This window comes from Lepidochelys olivacea (assembly GCF_965140295.1).
Source record: "Lepidochelys olivacea isolate rLepOli2 genome assembly, chromosome: 6".
Taxonomy (NCBI): domain Eukaryota; kingdom Metazoa; phylum Chordata; order Testudines; family Cheloniidae; genus Lepidochelys; species Lepidochelys olivacea.
In genome coordinates this window covers 22,765,651-22,786,429 of record NC_140416.1, presented here as the reverse complement: position 1 = coordinate 22,786,429, position 20,779 = coordinate 22,765,651, and the positions used below count along the sequence as shown (strand labels likewise).

Below are 20,779 nucleotides of genomic sequence, written 5' to 3'. Positions count from 1 at the left end.
AAGCCACGATCCTCCCACTCAGCCGCAGCCGGTCATTTTTTTACAGAGGAGGCTACCGCCTCCTGGGGGCAGGCGGCCCCAACTTCCCACTGCCTTTTATACCATTTCTGAACGACCCCAGAAACAGGCATCAATCATACCGGGCACAGCTGTTCTCAACGTTCTCAAGCGACTGGGCGACTATTAACGGATGAGACTGATGTAAGTAAGTAGCTCTTACTTAAAAGTCTCTATGTCCAGATTCACAAACCACAAGTGACTACTGAAAAAAATATAAGGAGGACTTGTGGCACCTTAGAGACTAACCAGTTTATTTGAGCATGAGCTTTCGTGAGCTACAGCTCACTTCATCAGATGCAGAAAAGCTTATGCTCAGATGAATCGGTTAGTCTCTAAGGTGCCACAAGTACTCCTTTTCTTTTTGCGAATACAGACTAACACGGCTGTTACTCTGAAACCTGAAAAAAATATATTGCTCTTTTAAAGGCTCAAGTGTACATGGCCATGGAATTCAACAGCGGAGCAGCTACCATGCCTGGGGATTCTTCTGGGGGCCTACTGGAAGTTCGAGGGCTGCACCGAATTTTGGGTAAGAGGGTTGGATTTCAGCTTACATGCGGCAGTTTTAAATTTGGAAAAACCGATTTCCCCATCCCTCATCTAATCTGTATAATTTGTATTAGGCCCTGATGCTGAAAACACTTAATATTCATGCTAAACTATACTGTCTGGAATAATCCCATTGAAAGCAATGGGAGTAAAGTTAAGCACTTGCATGAACCTTTGCAGGATTCTGGGCCTTAATGCATCCAAGGAAGAGATCCAGTTCAGCTGTGTTTGAACTGCAAACACACTTGATCTGAATTACAATTATATTTGACCTTTCAGCACATGAAATTCAGAAAAAAAAAAAAGATAAAAACAGACAACATACATATTTTTAAATTTAATAAAATTTTGTCCGAAACCAAGTTCTGCTGACTTGCTCATCCCTAATAAAATGTATTTCTTGCTCTGGTGCTGATCCTACCGCTCTTACTCATGTTGAGGAGTACCGTACTCTGCAAACAGGTTTGTGAATTCCATTGGGGCTGTGTAGGGAGGATAGTAATTCTCAAAGTGAAGGTGACAGAATAATTATTTATTAAAGGGGCACCTACAGGTGCCAACCAAGATCAAGGTCCCAGTGTTCTAGGCACTTTACATACACATAGTAAGGGAGATCCAGATCCTCAAAAGTATTTGGACACGTACCTCCCACTGATTCCTAGGCGAGAGAGTCTTTGCTCCAAAGAGCTTACAGTTTATTTAGACAAGATGTAGAAAGGCAATATTATCCCTCTTTTCAGATGGGGAACTGAGGCACAGAGAGATCAAGTGACTATCCTCCTCTCACACACAGATTCTGTCGCAAAGTCAGGAATTGAACTCACACACCTCTGATCCTAGTCCAGTTCTTTAACTGCAACAACATTCTTCATCTGGTCTTCTGATACTGGCTTTATTGGAATTAAGTATTGCCTTATGAACATTTCAGACACTGTATTCTGGAACTGCAATGTAGAGCCTTCCACAGGTTTAGCCTGATATCGGTTTGGTTCACTGTGAATGCATCGAGAATGTCCATACTCTTATACAGGAGCTTTTTTCCAGCAGTTAGGCAGCAAGTGACAGAAGCTTCATTTTTCTATCTTTGCTGTACTTTTCTTTCCCCATCTTGTGCCTGTTCATCTTGTCTTGTCCTTTGGGAAATGGGATTGGACTCTAACAACAGTTCCAGCCCATCTCCGTTAACTTCTCTTCCCTAAAAAAAAGGACAGTTATCATACACCTACAGTTTCAAGGCCTTTGGATGCCCCTATACCTGCATCTCACAAAGTAGCATTATTTACACCATCCTAATACATCATGATGTAGCCCTATTTACCCCCACCTGCACCCCTGAGACCTTTGTGGATTCTACTTCCCCATGCACGTGGTTCACAGCCTTTGGATCTTAGTGTGGATTCTTGTCACCCACCTGTTCAGCTGATATGAGGCCTTTCATAGTATAGTTCATTCACCTTAGCATTGGATGAAAGACTATAGTGCTATTTACCCCAGACCATACTTTTAAGATCTTTGTGTGTATTTTCCCCCTCATCCAGCATGGGACTGAGGTGGCACTGTTTACACTGGTCCACAGCTTCCAGACCCAACTGACTCAACTATGGATTTCACAAATGAAATCTGAATGTACTTAACAAAGATGGTCAGTGGAATCAACTGTTGTCATGGACTAACAGTGATCGGTTGCTATGTGACTGCCAAAACCCAGCCAGGTTGGGGGACAAAACATAAAGGACAAACCCAGATAATTATAGAAGTGGGAGAAATTTATCTTGTGAGGACCTTCAGTTCCAATGACTTTTTCCCCTCCATTACACTGATGATGAGGCACTGGTATAATGGGGTGATGAATATTTTCTCTCTGCAGTATTATGAGAAAAACTATTCTCTCCCTGGCTTAGTAATAACCGAACATCCTATTGTGTGCTCTGGCTAATCAGAACCTGGCCTATTCTTAGAAGTGTGATTTAATGTATATCTATAAGCTAAAAGAAAAGGCGTACTTGTGGCACCTTAGAGACTAACAAATTTATTTGAGCATAAGCTTTTGTGAGCTACAGCTCACTTCATCGGATGCATTCAGTGGAAAATACTGTGGGGAGATTTATATACATAGAGAACATGAAACAATGGGTGTTACCGTACACACTGTAACGAGAGTGATCACTTAAGGTGAGCTATTACCAGCAGGAGAGCGGGGGCGGGGGAGGAGGGAGAAAACTTTTGTAGTTTCAGAGTAGCAGCCGTGTTAGTCTGTATTCGCAAAAAGAAAAGGAGGACTTGTGGCACCTTAGAGACTAACCAATTTATTAGAGCATAAGCTTTCGTGAGCTACAGCTCACTTCCTCAGATGCATATCGTGGAAACTGCAGCAGGCTTTATATATACACAGAGAATATGAAACAATACCTATTCCCACCCCACTGTAGCAGGACAGTGGGGTGGGAATAGGTATTGTTTCATATTCTCTGTGTATATATAAAGCCTGCTGCAGTTTCCACGATATGCATCTGAGGAAGTGAGCTGTAGCTCACGAAAGCTTATGCTCTAATAAATTGGTTAGTCTCTAAGGTGCCACAAGTCCTCCTTAACTTTTGTAGTGATAATCAAGGTGGGCCATTTCCAGCAGTTGACAAGAACGTCTGAGGAACAGTGGGGAGCGGGGGGAGGGGGATAAACATGGGGAAATAGTTTTACTTTGTGTAATGACCCTTCCACTCCCAGTCTCTATTCAAACCTAAGTTAATTGTATCCAGTTTGCAAATTAATTCCAATTCAGCAGTCTCTCGTTGGAGTCTGTTTCTGAAGTTTTTTTGTTGAAGTATTGCCACTTTTAGGTCTGTAATCAAGTGACCAGAGAGATTGAAGTGTTCTCCAACTGGTTTTTGAATGTTATAATTCTTGATGTCTGATTTGTGTCCATTTATTCTTTTACGTAGAGACTGTCCAGTTTGACCAATGTACATGGCAGAGGGGCATTGCTGGCACATGATGGCATATATCACATTGGTAGATGTGCAGGTGAACGAGCCTCTGATATTGTGTCTGATGTGATTAAGCCCTATGATGGTGTCCCCTGAATACATATGCGGACAGAGTTGGCAACGGGCTTTGTTGCAAGGATAGGTTCCTGGGTTAGTGGTTCTGGTGCGTGGTTGCTGGTGAGTATTTGCTTCAGGTTGGGGGGCTGTCTGTAAGCAAGGACTGGCCTGTCTCCCAAGATCTATGAGAGTGATGAGTCATCCTTCAGGATAGGTTGTAGATCCTTGATGATGCGTTGGAGAGTTTTAGTTGGGGGCTGAACGTGATGGCTAGTGGCGTTCTGTTATTTTCTTTGTTGGGCCTGTCCTGTAGTAAGTGACTTCTGGGTACTCTTCTGGCTCTGTCAATCTGTTTCTTCACTTCAGCAGGTGGGTATTGTAGTTGTAAGAATGCTTGATAGAGATCTTGTAGGTGTTTGTCTCTGTCTGAGGGGTTGGAGCAAATGCGGTTTATCTATTCAGGGGACACCATCATTGGGCCTAATCACGAAAGCTTATGCTCAAATAAATTTGTTAGTCTCTACGGTGCCACAAGTACTCCTTTTCTTTTTGCGAATACAGACTAACATGGCTGCTACTCTGAAATCTATAAGCTAGTTTCTGATTAGGGGAAATAGTTAGTCCTAAAACTTAACTGATAAAATATAAACTTTCTTGTGGTTTGACATGAATTGCCTTTGGCAGAAAGCGAAAGGAGTTACTTTGGCACACATCAGATTCTTTCAACACTTTTTCATAGCTTATGTGATCAGTTGCAAACTTTAAGTTTCAGCCAATGTTGAGAACTGGCTTAAAACAAAGTTCTTAATAATAGAGTAATTTAACTTCATGTGAAGATTATTTCTTTTAATTAAGTTACTTTCTGGAATTATAGCTGTTGTCTTTCAGACAGTTTTGCTTCCACAGTAAAAAAACTGGACTTTGTAAGAGGTTCAATAGGTGGGGAAAAAGCTGTAATGGTCAGGGTTAAGAAAATTGGGGAGATGAAAGAACCACTTGTTGACCTGTGAAACACTGATTCTTGTAACATCAGTGCTGTCCAGATTTATCAGTGAACACCTTTGTGTAATGGCATGGATAATATCTAGCAATATTCATTTCTATGTGGGAAAATTGAACAGTTAATTTAGGCATAATGAACTGTAATATGATTTGCTTTATTATTAACACAGTGTGTAAACACTGAATAGAGTCTTTGTACTGATGCATTTTTGATACATTTGTGTTTTTAATGGGGTGACCCAAATGTTCTTTGTGCCCAGGGCCCCAATAAATCTTAATCTGCCTCTAGCCAGAATGTACAGAATAAAAGCCTGATACAGATGACAAAAATGGTTTCCCAGAATTACATTTAGTTTGTGATGTGTTGTATTAATGAGTTATGTCAAGGAACTTGCTGTACAGTACATGGCGGCTCCCACCTATGTGCAAGCATCTAATCCCATCAGATGTGATTTAAAGTCTCTTTTGCAGCTTTGTGGATTCACTGCAAAATACTTTGGAATTAATAAGTAAAATGAATGTATACAAATTTACTCTGGCAATTTGTGTCACATGCTATTATTCACCCTATGTACATAAAAATGGCCATACTGGGTCAAACCAAAGGTCCATCTAGCCCAGTATCCTGTCTTCTGACAATGGCCAATGCCAGGTGCTTCAGAGGGAATGAACAGAACAGGTAATGATCAAGTGATCCATCCCCTGTTGCCTATTCCCAGCTTCTGGCAAACAGAGACTAGGGACACCATCCCTGTCTATCCTGGCTAATAGCCATTGATGGACCTATCCTCCATGAATTGATCTAATTTTTTTTTTAATCCAGTTATAGTGTTAGCCTTCTCAGCATCCCCTGGCAATGAGTTCCCCAGGTAAACTGTGCATTATGTGAAGAAATACTTCCTTTTGTTTGTTTTAAACCTGCTGCGCATTAATATCATTTGGTGACCCCCAGTTCTTGTGTTATGAGAAGGAGTAAATAACACTTCCTTAATTACTTTCTCCACACCAGTCATGATTTTATAGACCTCTATCATATCTCCCCTTAGTCATCTCTTTTCCAAGCTGAAAAGTCGCAATCTTATTAAACTCTCCTCACATGGAAGCTGTTCCATACCCCTAATCATTTTTAAATTTGTTAGTCTCTAAGGTGCCACAAGTCCTTCTTTTCTTTTTGCAGATACAGACTAACACGGCTGCTACTCTGAAACCTAATAATTTTTGTTGCCCTTTTCTGAACCTTTTTTCAATTCCAATAATTCCTTCTGTAGGAAGATAAGGGACTGTCATTTCTGATTAGTTTGGTTCAAGAGTTCAGCTTGGGTTCTCTTTTCTGAAATAACAACTACTAAACTAAGTTCTTTGGAACAGGCAGATGTAGCAAGAATGTCAGAAACCTCTTTGAGACATATGTGTGCCACTAATTACAGTCCAAATTTACCGCTTCTTTCCTCAACATGCAGGCTATAGAACATGGGTAGGGAAACTATGGCCTGGGAGCTGCATCCAGCCCTCCAGACGTTTTAATCTGGCCCTTGAGCTCCCGCTGGGGAGCAGGGTCTGGGGCTTGCTTCGTTCCCGCTCCAGCCGAGGAGCAGGGTCGGAGGCTTGCCCTGCTCTGTGTGGCTCCTGGAAGCAGCGGCATGTCCTCGCTCTGGCTCCTACGTGTACGGGTAGCCATGGGACTCCACACGCTACCTCCACCCCAAGTGCCGCCCCTGCAACTCCCATTGGCCAGAAACCACAGCCAATGGGAGCTGCAGGGGTGGCACCTGCGGACGGGGTAGTGCACAGAGCTGCCTGGCCGCGCCACTGCGTAGGAGCCATAGGGGGGGACGTGCCACTGCTTCTGGGAGCTGCTTGAGGTAAGCGCTGCCTGGAGCCTGCACCCCTGACTCCCTCCTGCACCCCAATCCCCTACCCCAGCCCTGATCCTCCTCCCACCCTCCGAACCCCTCGGTCCCTGCCCAGAGCACCCTCCTGCACCCCAAACCCCTCATCCCCAGCCCCATCCCAGAGCCTGCACTCCCAGCCAGAGCCCTCACCCCCTCCCACACCCCAACCCCCAATTTCATGAGCATTCGTGGCCCGCCATACAATTTCCATACCCCAATGTGGTCCCACAGCCAAAAAGCTTGCCCACCCCTGCTCTAGAACGTACATTTACAACTAAGGCACATTCTGGCAATACTGTACACAAAGGCTTTGTAACAGAGGCCCAGCTCCGCCACTGGCCTCTTCCCTGCAGAAACTGCGCATGCTTCACAAGGTGTGTGCTTAGTGACACTTTATTTCTATTTCCCTTCACCGATATCACCACCGTCCCCCATGCTCCCACCTATTTACAACCTTTGCCAAGCTTTAGGCCCTCTCAGCAGGACTTGAGGGGAACAGAGGGCTCCCTACTCTGAGGTCTCTCTATAGCGAGGCTCAGCGAGTCCTCGCCCTCTCTCCTTCTTGTATTTCCTTCCGGTGCCTCTTTTATCAGCGTTGGGCTGATGGGGCCAATTAAGCTTTCCCCCACACCCAGCCCACCAGCCTGATTAGATCATTACCCCCAAACAGTTTCCACTGGAGCACTAATCAGCCTCGAAGTAATCAGAGTGCAGGCTGCTCATTCTATGCCCCCTTCTTCAGTGTGAGGGAGACCCTGGCGCACATCTACCTCATGTGCATCAGGTCTCAGGACCTTTTCTGGCTCCTCCAGAACCTTCTCCTTAGGTTCTGGATGCACTTTTCCCCACACCTCCTAATTGACGCACACCCCATCCATGGCCCCACGAAGTTGCGAGACCTCCTCGTCAACCTCCTCCTGGCACTGTCCAAGGTGGCCGTCCATCATACCAGGAAAAGGATGTTGGACGGGGAGGTGCTCTGCGACTGTGAGACCTATTTCCACTCCTTGCTTTGCTCACACATCCAGGCAGAGCTCCTCTGGGCAGGATCTGCTGGCTCCCTAGACATCTTCGAGGAGCAGCAGGTGCTGTCTGGGCTTCGTTGCTCAGTGTCCCCCTCTGGTTCTCTGCTTATGACTCTGTGACCCTCACTCCTGTCCCTGTTTTAGCATTTGTTGCCCCCTGAACCTGCTTGAGCGCTGGGTTCACTAGTTCCTCCCCTTAGGCTGAGGGAGGGGCCTCCGATGTGGGCGGGTGCAAGACCCTCCTGGGACTTCAATCATTCCCTGCACTCTGTCAGAAGCTTACATATAATACATACCCCTGCACTCATTCCTGCAGTATAAAAATACTATTTCCATTGAGGCTCAGAGTCTAAACATTTAAGATGTACAATTAATGGCAGTTGAAAGTGTGCTTCTGATGTTTTTTAAACACTGTAAGGAAGTGAAGCCTAAGACCTTTCAAATATTCCCCCCTCTGCCATTATTTTTGGGCCTCTATGCTAGAGTTCAAAAGCTAGTCTCACGTATGTGGGCCTTGGCATGAATGTGATGGCTCATTAGCGTCTGTTAAAACAAACACTGAGTTTAGCAGTCTTTGCACCCCACTTTTTACGTAGGGTTGCCAACAGTCCCGTATTATAAGGGATGTTTCTTATTTAAATAAAATATAGCCTGTCCCACACTAAATCAGCATAAGACACCTTTTATCCAATATTTTTCAACCAGGATAGTGCCATTGGTTGCAACTTGACTTGGTGCACAGGGTCACAATGCCACTCAAATTTGGCCCAGCGACCTCTCCATCATGCCTATACAGCCCCTGGACCTCTGAGTTTCTCCCGTATTTCTGATCAGTGTTGGCAACAGCTGGGTTAAAATTGCTAAAAGAGACTAATGATTTTGGATGCAATTTGAGATGCCTTAAGGGACCTGATTTTCAGGGCGTGTGTCCTTACCACTTTCTGAAAATCAGACCTCTTTAAGATGTCTTAAATTGGGTGCCCAAATCACTAGTCACTCTGAAAATCTTGATGATTTTTGGATGGTAACATAATTTTGCCTCCTAGTCAACACCAAAAATATCTGTGAAAATTATTGACTATTATAAATATGCAAGGACATAGATGGACAAGAGGGACAGGCCTTCCTCCCTTCCCCTCTCATGTATGTGTATATATATATATACACACACACACATACATACACACACATGTGTATATCTGAGGAGTGGGTAAGAGAGAGTGAAACTGGATGTGACCAGCTATTATCAAGCCCCTCAAAGATCAGGCTATAAACACAAAACATTGAAAACTTGCCTATGTAACGTGGTGATCTGCACCATCAGGTGGAAATTCTTTTCCATGGCTGGTATAGATTATAGGATTCTAATTCAATGCAATACATTATGATTATTCATTGTTTGTTCAGATGGTAGTCTCGTTGTTTACTCTCTCCTTCCTTCCCTCATTAATCTGCACAGAAAAAGCCTATTCTGGGTTGCAAAATTTCTGAATAAAATTTATGATGACTTTTTGGTTAAATTCCTAATCAACTAGCTTGACTGTCACATTTTCTTTGCTATGGGAAAGTTGAATGAAATAACCTGGATTTCCAATTTACCTTCAATCTTACAAAAAGCACAAACACAGAAAAGCTTTAAACAAGGCATCTTGGAATCACATCAGAAGAGTGTGTATTGGAATACTCAGAAATTCACATTGCAATAAATGGATCTAAATCCCACAGAAAGTCTAATGAACCTAGGCAGAGAATACTAAGATGTTGGAGTCTGGCCAGAGTAAGTAGGTTTGAGATTAATATCAAGGAGCAAACTGTACAGGATACACACTGGACATTAAAGGTAGACTGAGGGTGCCTTACTGTTTACTTGAAATATATTATTCAGACTCCAGGGGTTCCTGTGTGCCAGATAATCTTTGGTCACTGGCAAACAAAGGAGACAAAGCTGGAGCTTGAGTCAGGGGGAACCTATTTGCTTGTCTGAAGTTGTAGCGGTTTTCTTTAATAAATGCCTCTGCTTTAAAACAGACTGTGATTTCATAAATCATAACATCTAGGAAGCATCACAAATCCCACAATGGGCAGATACACAGGTTATTTCATTTGCAATAAGTGATTCAGTAAACAGGCAGAATTATAGGAAAGAGATCTTTATGAGCATGCATGGAAGTCAGTGTTACATGCAGAGAGGCCTGTGGTTCTCTGGTAGCAGCTTTGCCCCAGTTTACATTCCCAAATCCCTCCTGAAATCTGACGCTCTTTCTCCAGTTCCACTCATCACACCCACACCTAAAGAGCATGCCTGCTGCACCATCACAGCACACTCTTTCAGTAGGTCTGCACAGCCCTTGTGTCTGTTCAGAGGATCAGGAACCTATAGTCTGCCTCACCCCATCTGTGGCCGCCTCCTTTTGTGGGGAGTTGGCTGCTCCTGGGGTGCTGGCAGGGAGTAGACCCTGTTCCAATTATGCCTGGTCCCTGTGCAGAAAGGTAGACAGGTTGGGGGTGTGGGGGAGGAGAGAAGCCTTGAACCTTTCCTCCTGCACACACATGTAAGTGCCAGGCAAATTTGTTAGTACCTGTTACACTGAAGAGAAAGCCAAGAGAGCAAAACAGAACAAAAAACCTAACTGCCCTTTGCTTGATAACCTAGGAAATAACATTCCGTCAAAATTACATCCATCCTCACCCAAGCAACAGAGCCGGGGTGAATGAAGACATCAGTAACAACAACAAAGGGACCAGAGACTTAGCACAGGTAATGTTTTACATGCATGCATCAGCTGTCATGATTCAGTTGACACTTTCCCTTCAAGTGGAAAATCTCCTCACGTGTCTAATGGGAAGGAGTTTCCAGAGTTTGTTTTCTGTGAACCCTAGGGAGCAGCTGGTTCCTCCCTCAGCACAAGCTGAGCTTGGAAAACCCTTTTTGTTCCTCATCTGCACATTCAGCTCACTCCCCATTTGATCTTCAGCATTGTTTTTTGGAAGAAAAAAACCCATCGCTCTGCCTAATTTTTTCTGTTTCTAATAAACACAACAACGAGATGCCGTCTGTGCAATCTGTCTCTCTAGTTATATTTAAATATTTATATCCATGTCTCTATGGTGACCAGTCGAGTTATATAATGAATAGTGGGAGAGTGTTGGAGAAGAACAACCGGAGGAAGGTGGAGGAGGTTAGAGGCTTCTTTTTAAGGTATAATTACTGTCACAAACTGCGTCTGACAGTTTTGAAATGAATGGAGAACTGCTTTCAGTAAGCAGTGGCCATTGGGGAAAGCCGTGGTTTGCCATACTGGGAGAAATGAACCCCCAGAGGGTCAGACGAGTCTCTAAAACTACCTGAATTGCTTGAGTCTGGCAAAAAAAAAACAACAAATCAAGCTGGAAATCCCAGGAGCACAAGCTTTCTCGTGAGATCTCGGGCACTTCTAATTCCAGTTGCAATTGAAAGGAGAAAGGGGGTGGGGGAGAAACACTTACATCACTATTTCAGCAAAGGTTTGGATCCAATGTGGGTTTCTTAAATTATCCAAACTGGTTCACCCTTCTCTACTCAAAACACTAGTGTTCTCCAGATGGGAGGGAACCCAGTTGTATAATCAGTAGGCGTTAAGGGCTACAGGGGATGTCATCATTGCTGATGTCAGAACCGTAGAGAGGTTGTGGCTGAAAAAGGGATTAGTATGCCCACAAACAACTAGGGATAATTTAAGTGTTAAACGAGAACACTCCTGATATGCTTTGGAAGGAAGGAGGGGATTTCTCCTTATTGTAATATAAATAATCTAAATGAAGGTTAAAGTGAGAGTCAGCATGGAGGCAGGGAAATGTGCCAAGAGCACAGTCCATTATTCCTACTAGCTGACCTGAGGAGGCGTGTCATGATGTTATCCCATATGAGGATTTCTGGGAGACAAAGTGACTGAAAGCACCCCCTGTAGTCACTCCCTGCACGTTATTGTAATAATCTTTGTGCAAAATATGCCTCGTGAGGTATTATTTAAAAACTAACACCACACTGATCATCAATATTCTTGTTTAAAGCATGTACTAAACACATATTAAGAATTATGAACATAAGCTGAAATTATGACTACAATGTTTACCAGACAAGTCTGGGGAGGGAGTAAACCGGTTTCTCAAAGTCAAAGGACAAGCTGACTCCTCTAGCTAGGTGTCATCAAAGTCGATTGGCAATCACCTGTCAAGAGGCCATTCGCAGGAACAGGGCCAACGGCATTTTAGCTAACAACATGGAACCACTTTCACCAGGGGACTCCACATCCCCGTCCCCACAGCTGGAATGAACTTTATCTAGGGGGGAACCTTCAGGAAAATGTGTTCCAAAAGGTGACTGGACTATAACAGTGAGAGGCAAAACCACCCCAAACTATAGTGCTCTCTCTCGCTCTCTCTTTCACCTACGATGACAAAGGAACCAACCCTTTGACTTTGGGGAGGATCCTGACCTGAACATTTTCTGTTGCTGGGACCCTATGGTGAGGGTTTTATCTTGAACCAAGTCTAGCTTGTAAAGTGTCAGCTACTAGGAAGGTTTAATCTTTATTTTTCTTGTAAGCATTTCTGACTTTAATATGTTATACTTGTACTCACTTAAAACCGCTCTCCCTTTGTAGTTAGATAAACTTGTTTTATTTTTAATCTAAAGTAATCCAGTATTGTGTTTAAACTGAACTCTTTGGTAACTCCAGTCAAAATAGCAAACTGTTAAATATGGACCCTTTACAGGGGCAACACACCTTTTATATCTGAACTGCCCAGCGAAAGGCTGGACAGTGTAGAACACAGGTTTTGGGGAAATTCAGGACTGAGAGAGTGTTGGAATCACCCTGCAAGCAAAAAGAACAGGAGAGGACTTGTGGCATCTTAGAGACTAACACATTTATTTGAGTATAAGCTTTCATGAGCTACAGCTCACTTCCTGATCACTCTCATTACAATGTGTACGGTAACACCCATTGTTTCATGTTTTCTGTGTATATAAAATCCCCCTACTGTCTTTTCCACTGCATGCATCCGATGACGTGAGCTGTAGCTCACGAAAGCTTATGCTCAAATAAATTGGTCAGTCTCTAAGGTGCCACAGTCCTCCTTTTCTTTTCGCGGATACAGACTAACACGGCTGCTCCTCTGAAACCCTACAAGTAGCGACCAAGGCTGGTGGAAGCCAGAGTGTGACTGGTGTGTTGCTGACAGGCTGCTGGGTCAGAGTTGCTAGACCAGGGCTGCTCCTTTACCCAGACACTCAGGGTGTGAGCTCCATGCTGTCAGGCTATTTGCGTGCAGCCCAGGTTGGGAGCTACAACAGCAAAGCACTGTGAAGCCTCCTAGGTTGCGGGGCAGGCAGCAACACCACTGCTGACTGGTCTAGATTGCACCCTGGAATTTGACACACAGCAGATGTCAAGAATATAAGTTTATTCCTTGGCAAGCACAAGCAGTATGTTCAGCCTTGTCCAAGCAAAAGAAACAGTCCCCGTGCGAAGGAGTTTGCAGCTGATATAAAAGGCTACCGTGAAGTGCACTAGTGGTTCTAGAGGAAGACCGTATCTTAAAATCTCTTTCTTTTTTAACTATCTAGTATAATTTTTGGACCTAAGCTTTATAAACAGTAGACTTCCCAAACCAACTGTGATTTTCACTAATATGGTTCACCATCGACAACTGTTCAATAACTCTTGTGCAAATAAAGCCATCTGCCTTTTCAAAGTGGCTGTGAAGACACATCTGCTCCGAACACTCATACAAATATTTGAGCTCGGCTTGGTGATGCTTTTGCTCTCAATGAACATGACTGAAAATAAAAATCTCACTCGGACATCTGCCAATAAAGAGAATCACAAGCAAACAGTGAAACAAGAATATTCATTTTATTGGTAAGAATAATCATTAACACTTTTCCCTTTATATTTACCCAGGTCTCAAAGAGACAGCACCTTTTATACAAGAAAAGATATCTGACGTGTGGACAGGTCTGTGGTCAGTTTAAAACATTCCTTCAGGAGCATTCTACTCCAGAACTGTCACAGACTGATCAATGGTCTTATATGTCTACCTTATAAAGAGAAGTGCTCTTATGTTTAACCCTTTTGATGCTGGATATATCAAGCTCTCCCTAAGCACACATTTGTTTGGCAGTCTGGAGGATGTCAGCAGACTAAAGATTAGTGAGCTAAAGATAGCACAGAATTGGAACATAAGTCTGCCCTAAAGTTTTTTTTTCCCAAAATCTGATCTTCATTGTGTAAAGCATTTCCTATCCCCATAAGTGATAAATGAGACCAAGCTATCCAAAGGTCTGTTCTCCTTGAGACCTTCCTAGGAGCTCAGTGCATTTGTAGTATGTCCCAAATTTTGTAGTTGGGAGAGGGAAGAAGACACTCTAAAGAGCATGCTGTCCTGGGGTACAGTCAATAATGTCTCCCCAGTAGGCCTGTTACCTACAACTAATTGTGGGTTTGGATAGCCAATTCTTAAAGCTATGTGTATTTTTCCAAAGTGGACTCTCTCTCTTCAAACTTCTTCATCACCCCACCATTTTTCCCAGCACTCTTCTCCACTGTTCTACCTGATGTAACAATCTGATCGGAAGATATGATATTTACTCCTAGTTGCTAATCCTTCCAGAGAAGGTTTTGTCTTTTAAACCCTTCCTTGTCCCAGAAGGGAAATAAATACAATTATTATTGATGGAGCTGGTAGCACTGACAGTTATTAAGGTTGCCCAACATTTCCCTTTACAAGACCATTTTCAGCTGCTTATAACTTTGCCAAACTTTACTTGTTAGGGCTGAAATTTCCTATTCCTGGTGTCTGCCTCAGGCTGACTTCTTCTGGAATATTTCAGCCAAAACAGTGCAGCTGTTTCCAAGAACAAGGCTGGGGAAAACTATGTTGTTTTACAATTTTAAAAATACTCTGGCAGCCTTTTCTTTGAAAAGCTCTAGCTCCCCCATACTTTGAAGCAGGGACTTCAACTTTGGCAGGGGTGGCTTATGTCATCCCACTGAAAATCTGCCCAAATATGGCCAAGTTATAAGCCTTTTAAAAATCACATTCACACATGTTCAGCAGAGATATTTTTAGAGACCCTGCTCTAGGAATTAATATAGAAGCGTAGAGTAGGAGGTTGTGGTGTGTAGAATCCTGCTTCATTCATTGCAGAAATTGGAAGGTGTATAGTGAATGAGACAGGAGATTGCAGAAAGAGAAAGGATAAGCTCATTGTTAAGACAGCTGAATTGGATTCTATCCCTGTCTTTGCCAGAGAGTTACTGTGTGATGCTGGGTCAGTTACCAAACCTTTCACAGGTGGTCACTACTTATGTTTTTCTCATTTTCTGGGTGCCTGATTTGAAACCCCGGAACCAGACGCGCAGCATCACTGAGAGCTCACAGCTGTCTCTAAAGTCAATGGAAGCTGTGCTTTGAACATCTAAAGTGCTATATAATGCAAAATACTCTGAAAAATCAGATCCTAAGCATCTCTGTTAGGCACCTTAATCTTGTTGTACCTCAGTTCCTTCTCTGAAAAACAGAGAAAATAATATCCTGTGACCTCACAGGGGTGTGTGAAAATAAACACATTAACATTTGCGATGCACTCATATATGCTGGTGATGAACACCATAGGACATTAATCGTTCTGTATTCAGAGCAGGGTTTGAATAACATGCAGCTAATAAGGCCTAAAGCCACACATTGAAAAATAAAGAGAAAACAAATGATTGACTAGCTACACTTTACCAGATGCACTGAAAGAGGCAGGGGTCTTGTGGAAAAAAATAGCATGTGATCATGTAATTAAAGACTGAATACACACAAGAGGACCAAATTAAGATTGCACAGGCAACCTTCATTCTGGCATTTCCTAACTTGGAGTGCTTGGCTTTGCAACCTTGATAATATTTTTATTTTTTAAACCCGTATTTGGTTTTGCATGGGTGAAATATAGCATAAAAGCCCAAACTCACAAAAAGGGGAAGTCCTTTCAGCTTCAGCAGTTTGAAGATTGATCCATTCCTAGTAGCTGATTTCCTCTGACCTACAGGCTCCAGGAAGCCTAACAGACCACAGCTGTTTCCGGGCCTTGCTGGTTAACCCTTGCCTTTCCATTACTGAGCTCCACAGCTTTGTGACCCAGTCATGTCCAGGAGCTGCAATCTGCCATACACCACATCCATCTAACTCACCTGCTTTCCCTTGTTCGTTGTCCTTTTCAGCCACAGAAAGCTCTAATCCCCATCTCCACATTGGGGCATGCTCTTTCTGGTGTTCCCAACAACACTGAGTTTGTTTCTGCAGCACTTGCAAATGGGTCAGAACTCCCCAGGCCTTGCTGACTGGCAAAAATGGGAGCTGTAATTCACAACTAGTGACTCGTAGCAACAAGGGTGGAGGCTCAAATGCAGATGGAGCTGATGAACGTTGATGACCGGTAGAGGTCAAAAGGTCTAAACTCTGTCCACACTATAGCTTGTACTGTCGTCACCATTAGAGCTGCACTGTTTGGTACCAGTAACTCTAGGTCCCATTTTTGCCAGTGCAGACATGGCCCTAGTGACAAGTGTGACAGATATTGCAACCCCATGCAGTATTTTTGGGGAGCACGGTATTAAACTTATGAACGGTTATGTGTGATTGCGTTCTACTCTCGGGGGGAGGGTTACCACAGCTCTTACAGGAATTAAAACAGAAGGGGGTGACTGCCCCTGACATTGTATTCCACCCTGGGGTGATTTGCATATACTGGTTCAGGCTGGGTTTTCCAGATACTTGGAAGCAATATATAAAATGCTGAGCTTGGCCTGACTAGTGGTCTTCATTTTGATTCAGCAAATGGACACGACTGTCCGTCCAAGGGGAAGCTCCAACTCTCGCTGAAGGGTTGGAAGGGATGGTGGTCTATCAGACTTCCCAGGTGGATCATGGGTGATTTCTGGTATGTTTAGTATGGGTCTAAATCTGTTTATTGTTTTTATATGTTTTCTCTGTAATGCTTTTGCCCTGTTAATCAAGGCGCTTGCTTTGAAAAAGCTGTGGGATAACGGGTGATGGCAGGCAATACGCTGGTCATAGCCAGGGCCGGCTCTATGTTTTTTGCCGCCCCAAGATTTGAGAGCACAACTGCCCAAGCAAAAAAAAGCCACCCCTGTAATTGTGCCACCCCAAGCATGTGCTTGCTTTGCTGGTGCCTAGAGCTGGTCCTGGTCATAGCCCTTGGAGAAAAAGCAATTCACAGCTGCTAGCCATTAGGCAGACTGGCTTGCTGCGAATATCACAGTGTAAGGCCGGGGGCTGTGCAGCATTATAATCCCCTGGTCAGAAGGGAGGGGGACAGGAGTTCCTGTCCAGAGACAGGTGACATGAGAATTCAGAGGGGGGAATACACATACTGTACCCCTGAAACTGTGAAGACAAATACTGGAGCACTGCCTTTGCTCTACTCTTTCTTATTCACAAAACAGAACAGATATATTTAACCGCACATCCTCTTAGGCTGATGGGAGCAGACTCGCAGCTCCTAAGATCTGATTTCATTTCTCTGCTTCTGTGCCTGGGGCTCCTGCATTTATATCTAAAATCAACCTTAAATAGGTTCTCTGATTTCATGTGCCTAAAATAAAAATGCCATTTTAATAATTAACAATGATTAAATTAATTGGTGCTTTGTATCTTGCTTTCTTTTATCACTCACTACCACTTCCTGGGTTCTCAAACTGACTCTGTCCCTTGGGATGCTAAACAAAGTCATTACAATCACAGCATCACTTTCTTTCATAATCCTGCCTTCCCGTTTTTCATCACCACTCATAAAAATAAAATTGATTCTGTTATGTGCACAGCACAGCCAGTTCATAGTGCAAAGCTTTTTAATAAATGATAATAATGGGCTGTCCTGTAGTGTCTTTCAGCCAAGGATATAAAAGCCTTTTCTAGTCATTAATCAATCAGGACTTCCCAGTTGCCAGCTTTGGGAGGTAGGCGTTATTTATCTCCATTGTACTAATGTGTAAACTGAGGCACACAGGGGTTGCATCACATGACTTGCCCAACCCTACTCAGCAAGTCAGTGGTAACCAGGACCAGGAATAGAGTCTCCAGTAGGTACAATTGAGGGACAAGGGGAGATTATAAACTACTCTGGGGGCCAAAACAGCCTCTGGCATAAGTTAGAACAGTCACTGGTTGCTGTAAGTTACAGTAGCCCATCATAGGCTTCCTATGGGCTGCAGTGTAGGCATGTCCGCGATGGTGCCATTCCAAGCCCCCCTGTGCTGCGGAGGAAACATAGTGCCATTTAGGGACTGAGGAGTATGTCCCTGGCCCCTTATAGTGCCTTTACAGTCTTTGTGTGTTGCCAGAATAGCATCCAGGGGCCAGGGTGGGGGAACAGAATGGGTGTCCAGGAGCCCTTAATCCCAGTCACCTGCTTGGACCACTAGCAGACATTGCCTTTTAAAAACACCTAGTCCAGCATTAACCCCAACGTGCTGAATGAAGAGCAGCAGCAAAGGGAGTTACTGTCATTCTTCTGTGTATAGAAGACTGTGACTACAAAGTAGGGGGTATTTAAAGCTGGATAAAAGCTGGGAACAGGGGAAATCACTTTATCAGCACTGGTAGGGCTGTGATGAAGACCCCCAAAGTGTATTTTTGATGTATTTAAGGGGTGCTGGGATGCTCTTTTTTTGGTTGTCCAGGCTGTTGGTGTGATGTGTATCTAAAATATTGTTCTTGTCATACTAGATTTTGGGCAAAACTCAGTGAGGACTCATGGCTGAATGTCACAACCTCAGAAAGGAGGGGAGAACTGGCCACCTCATTGCAAGAAAGTCTACACGATAAGTCTGCTTCTTGACTGGACGAATAACTGGCTGGACTCCAGATGCACTAGCTTGCTGTACAAAGGATGGATTCCAGGTTCCCACTTCTACCACCACAACAATGAAAAAGCTTAACATGCACTGTTCAGGAAGAACAAAAAAACCCAACCAGCCCTCTTTCCTGCCCCAACAAAGTCCAAAACACAGACAACTCCTCTTCCCCACCTTCCAGGCACAGGTGTCACAGCAGTTGCAGATGTGACCAATACTGGATACCTGCCTGTTTCCCCCGATGTAGATCTAGTGGGCAGTAAAAGACTTCTAACAAACATTGGATTTGAGCCCTTTTTTGCTTTTTTACGGTATATAAAGAAGGCCTGAAATGATTTCACCCTCAGCCTCTTACATTAGAAATACCAGACTGGTCCCCCCTGGGTAGGCAGGAGGACCTCTCAGGGCTCTCAGAGATGTTCATTATCTACTCTCCCACCTTAATGGACGGGGATTGGGGGCAGTGCTGAATCTAATAATGCCATCCTTACACGCAAGTGTTCATTAAATATGGGAGTTAAATAGATGTGAAAAAACAAGTAATGAACTAATCCCGCTCATTACACAAGTAGGCCAATCAAAAATCTCTTCCCCTTGCATTTGCTCAGCCTCTTGTGAGGTCAGAATTTCACTAGTTCTCCAGTCACCATAGAGTCTTGCAGCCAAAATTAAACAGACCCCCCCAGAAACCTTCCTTTCAGGCATTCTGTTAAATGTTGGTTATTTCTTTTACCCGAACACCATGTTCTTTATATATAGATTAGATGCTTACTTGTTCTTTCCTACCTTGCTTTATTCCTTGCAAACTATGTTCCTGATCTAACCCTAGTTGGTTACTGGTGAGGGGAGGCTGATGACTGCAGCAACAAGGAACAGAAGATGAGCAGGTTGGTAGGTTCCCCTTCTTCAAAGCTTGATTCAGTCATATCTGCCCTTCACTGCTAGGATATGCTTATATGCCAGAGCGACTGCCAGCTGTATGTAGAATACATCTTCCCAGCGCTGAAAGAATTACTGCCAAACTTCATTATACAAACACCACAGCTACCCAAACAGCCTTGTGTGCACACAGAAAGAGTGGGGGAAGATAGCATTTTGCCATGACATACATTTTTATTGAAGTAGTCAAGAGTCATATGACTTTCCAGCTGGCCTTTGGGATAACCACAGCATTAGCTTTGACAGTGACACACACACAGTACATCAGTTTATGTTTAATTTGGTAGCATAGTATTATAATTGTCTGTCATATAGATCAGAGGTTGACTGAAACAAACAATGGGGCAAATCCTCAGCTGAGGATATGCCCCCATCTGTAGCTTTAAAGTAATCTAAAGCATTCTGAAATTGACCCTTGCAGTTTCAGCAAGTTCCTTGCCAAAAGGAGCTGTAATCACAAGATATTTCAAATAGTTAGGACAATGCTTCCTTTTTAAATTAGGAATGTAATTAATAAGAAATATCTAACTAATAATTTACAAACATACAAACACCTTGTTATTTTATGCTAAAAAAAGATGATACAGTCAATTAGCATATTGAACAGCCAAGGTGAAGTGAAAATCTTTATGGTGACCCTGTCCAAATAGTTATAAGGACTAAATGACCAAGAAGTGTGATAAACAGTTTAGCAAGTAGATAAACTGAAATGATTTAACAGATAAAGTGACCTTACCGACCTTATCACTGATGTGTGGGATATAAACACAAATTGGTACAGAGACATGTACAGCTGTTTTGTCTTATTGTTTCATTACCATCAAAATTATTGGTGTTGAACCAAGAAAATGGGTCAAGTAAGTTTACATTGCTGCATAATGACCAACTAAACAACTACACAATTACCAAGGAATGTCATGAGACTCTCTATAAATACAAGAGTTTGAAAGTGGGTATCTGTGCAGACTTCTAAATATGCTGATGGAGAAACTGTGGCCTGGGAAAGAAGGTGGTGCTGTGCAAAGTTGTTCAAGATACACCGCAAGGGGAACCTACAAAAGCAGTTTGTGGAAGCAGATTGCTGACTGGAGCCTGGACTAACAATTGTCTTAAAAGAGTATCACACTAAAGGCACAATTGGTGGCAAAGGATGTTGCAAGCTGATATATGTCCTAAAATGTATAGTGCAAACTGGTATGTCCCAAGCTACTTGTCTGGTTGGATGTTTCAGAATGTCATCAGAAATGAGCAAAAAGAAAAGGAGTACTTGTGGCACCTTAGAGACTAACCAATTTATCTGAGCATAAGCTTTCGTGAGCTACAGCTCACTTCATCTGATTCAGCTGTAGCTCACGAAAGCTTATGCT

At 43.3% G+C, this 20,779-nt stretch overlaps 2 protein-coding genes across 4 annotated transcripts in view; one reads left to right on the top strand and one right to left on the bottom strand.

Moving 5' to 3' along the window:
* Positions 1 to 57: 57 nt before the first annotated feature.
* On the top strand, positions 58 to 20,699 carry LOC311522146 (uncharacterized protein). Of its 3 annotated transcripts, XR_014712061.1 has the most exons (6): positions 58 to 201; positions 487 to 589; positions 10,223 to 10,327; positions 13,515 to 13,568; positions 16,432 to 16,537; positions 18,346 to 20,699. XR_014712061.1 is itself a non-coding variant. In XM_084631142.1 (5 exons), exons 1-5 carry the CDS (start codon positions 191 to 193, stop codon positions 18,364 to 18,366), a joined length of 294 nt encoding a protein of 97 aa, XP_084487268.1. In that variant the 5' UTR covers positions 58 to 190; the 3' UTR covers positions 18,367 to 20,699. The 3 variants fall into 3 exon arrangements, 1 of the variants encoding a protein (XP_084487268.1); XM_084631142.1 differs by lacking the exon at positions 16,432 to 16,537; XR_014712060.1 differs by lacking the exons at positions 13,515 to 13,568; positions 16,432 to 16,537.
* TSPAN32 (tetraspanin 32) overlaps positions 1,136 to 20,779 on the bottom strand; it is a 73,795-nt gene continuing 54,151 nt past the window's right edge. The window contains exon 8 of the mRNA XM_084631140.1: positions 1,136 to 1,804. Coding sequence (XP_084487266.1) covers positions 1,688 to 1,804 — 117 coding nt within the window. The 3' untranslated portion in view covers positions 1,136 to 1,687. The remainder of the gene's footprint in view (positions 1,805 to 20,779) is intronic.

Excerpts from the sequence above, each read along its gene's own strand:
- LOC311522146 (XM_084631142.1), top strand. Across the intron at positions 10,328-13,514 it reads GGACCAGAGACTTAGCACAG|GTCTCAAAGAGACAGCACCT; the intron begins GTAATGTTTTAC and ends ATATTTACCCAG. Across the intron at positions 13,569-18,345 it reads GATATCTGACGTGTGGACAG|ATTTTGGGCAAAACTCAGTG; the intron begins GTCTGTGGTCAG and ends TTGTCATACTAG.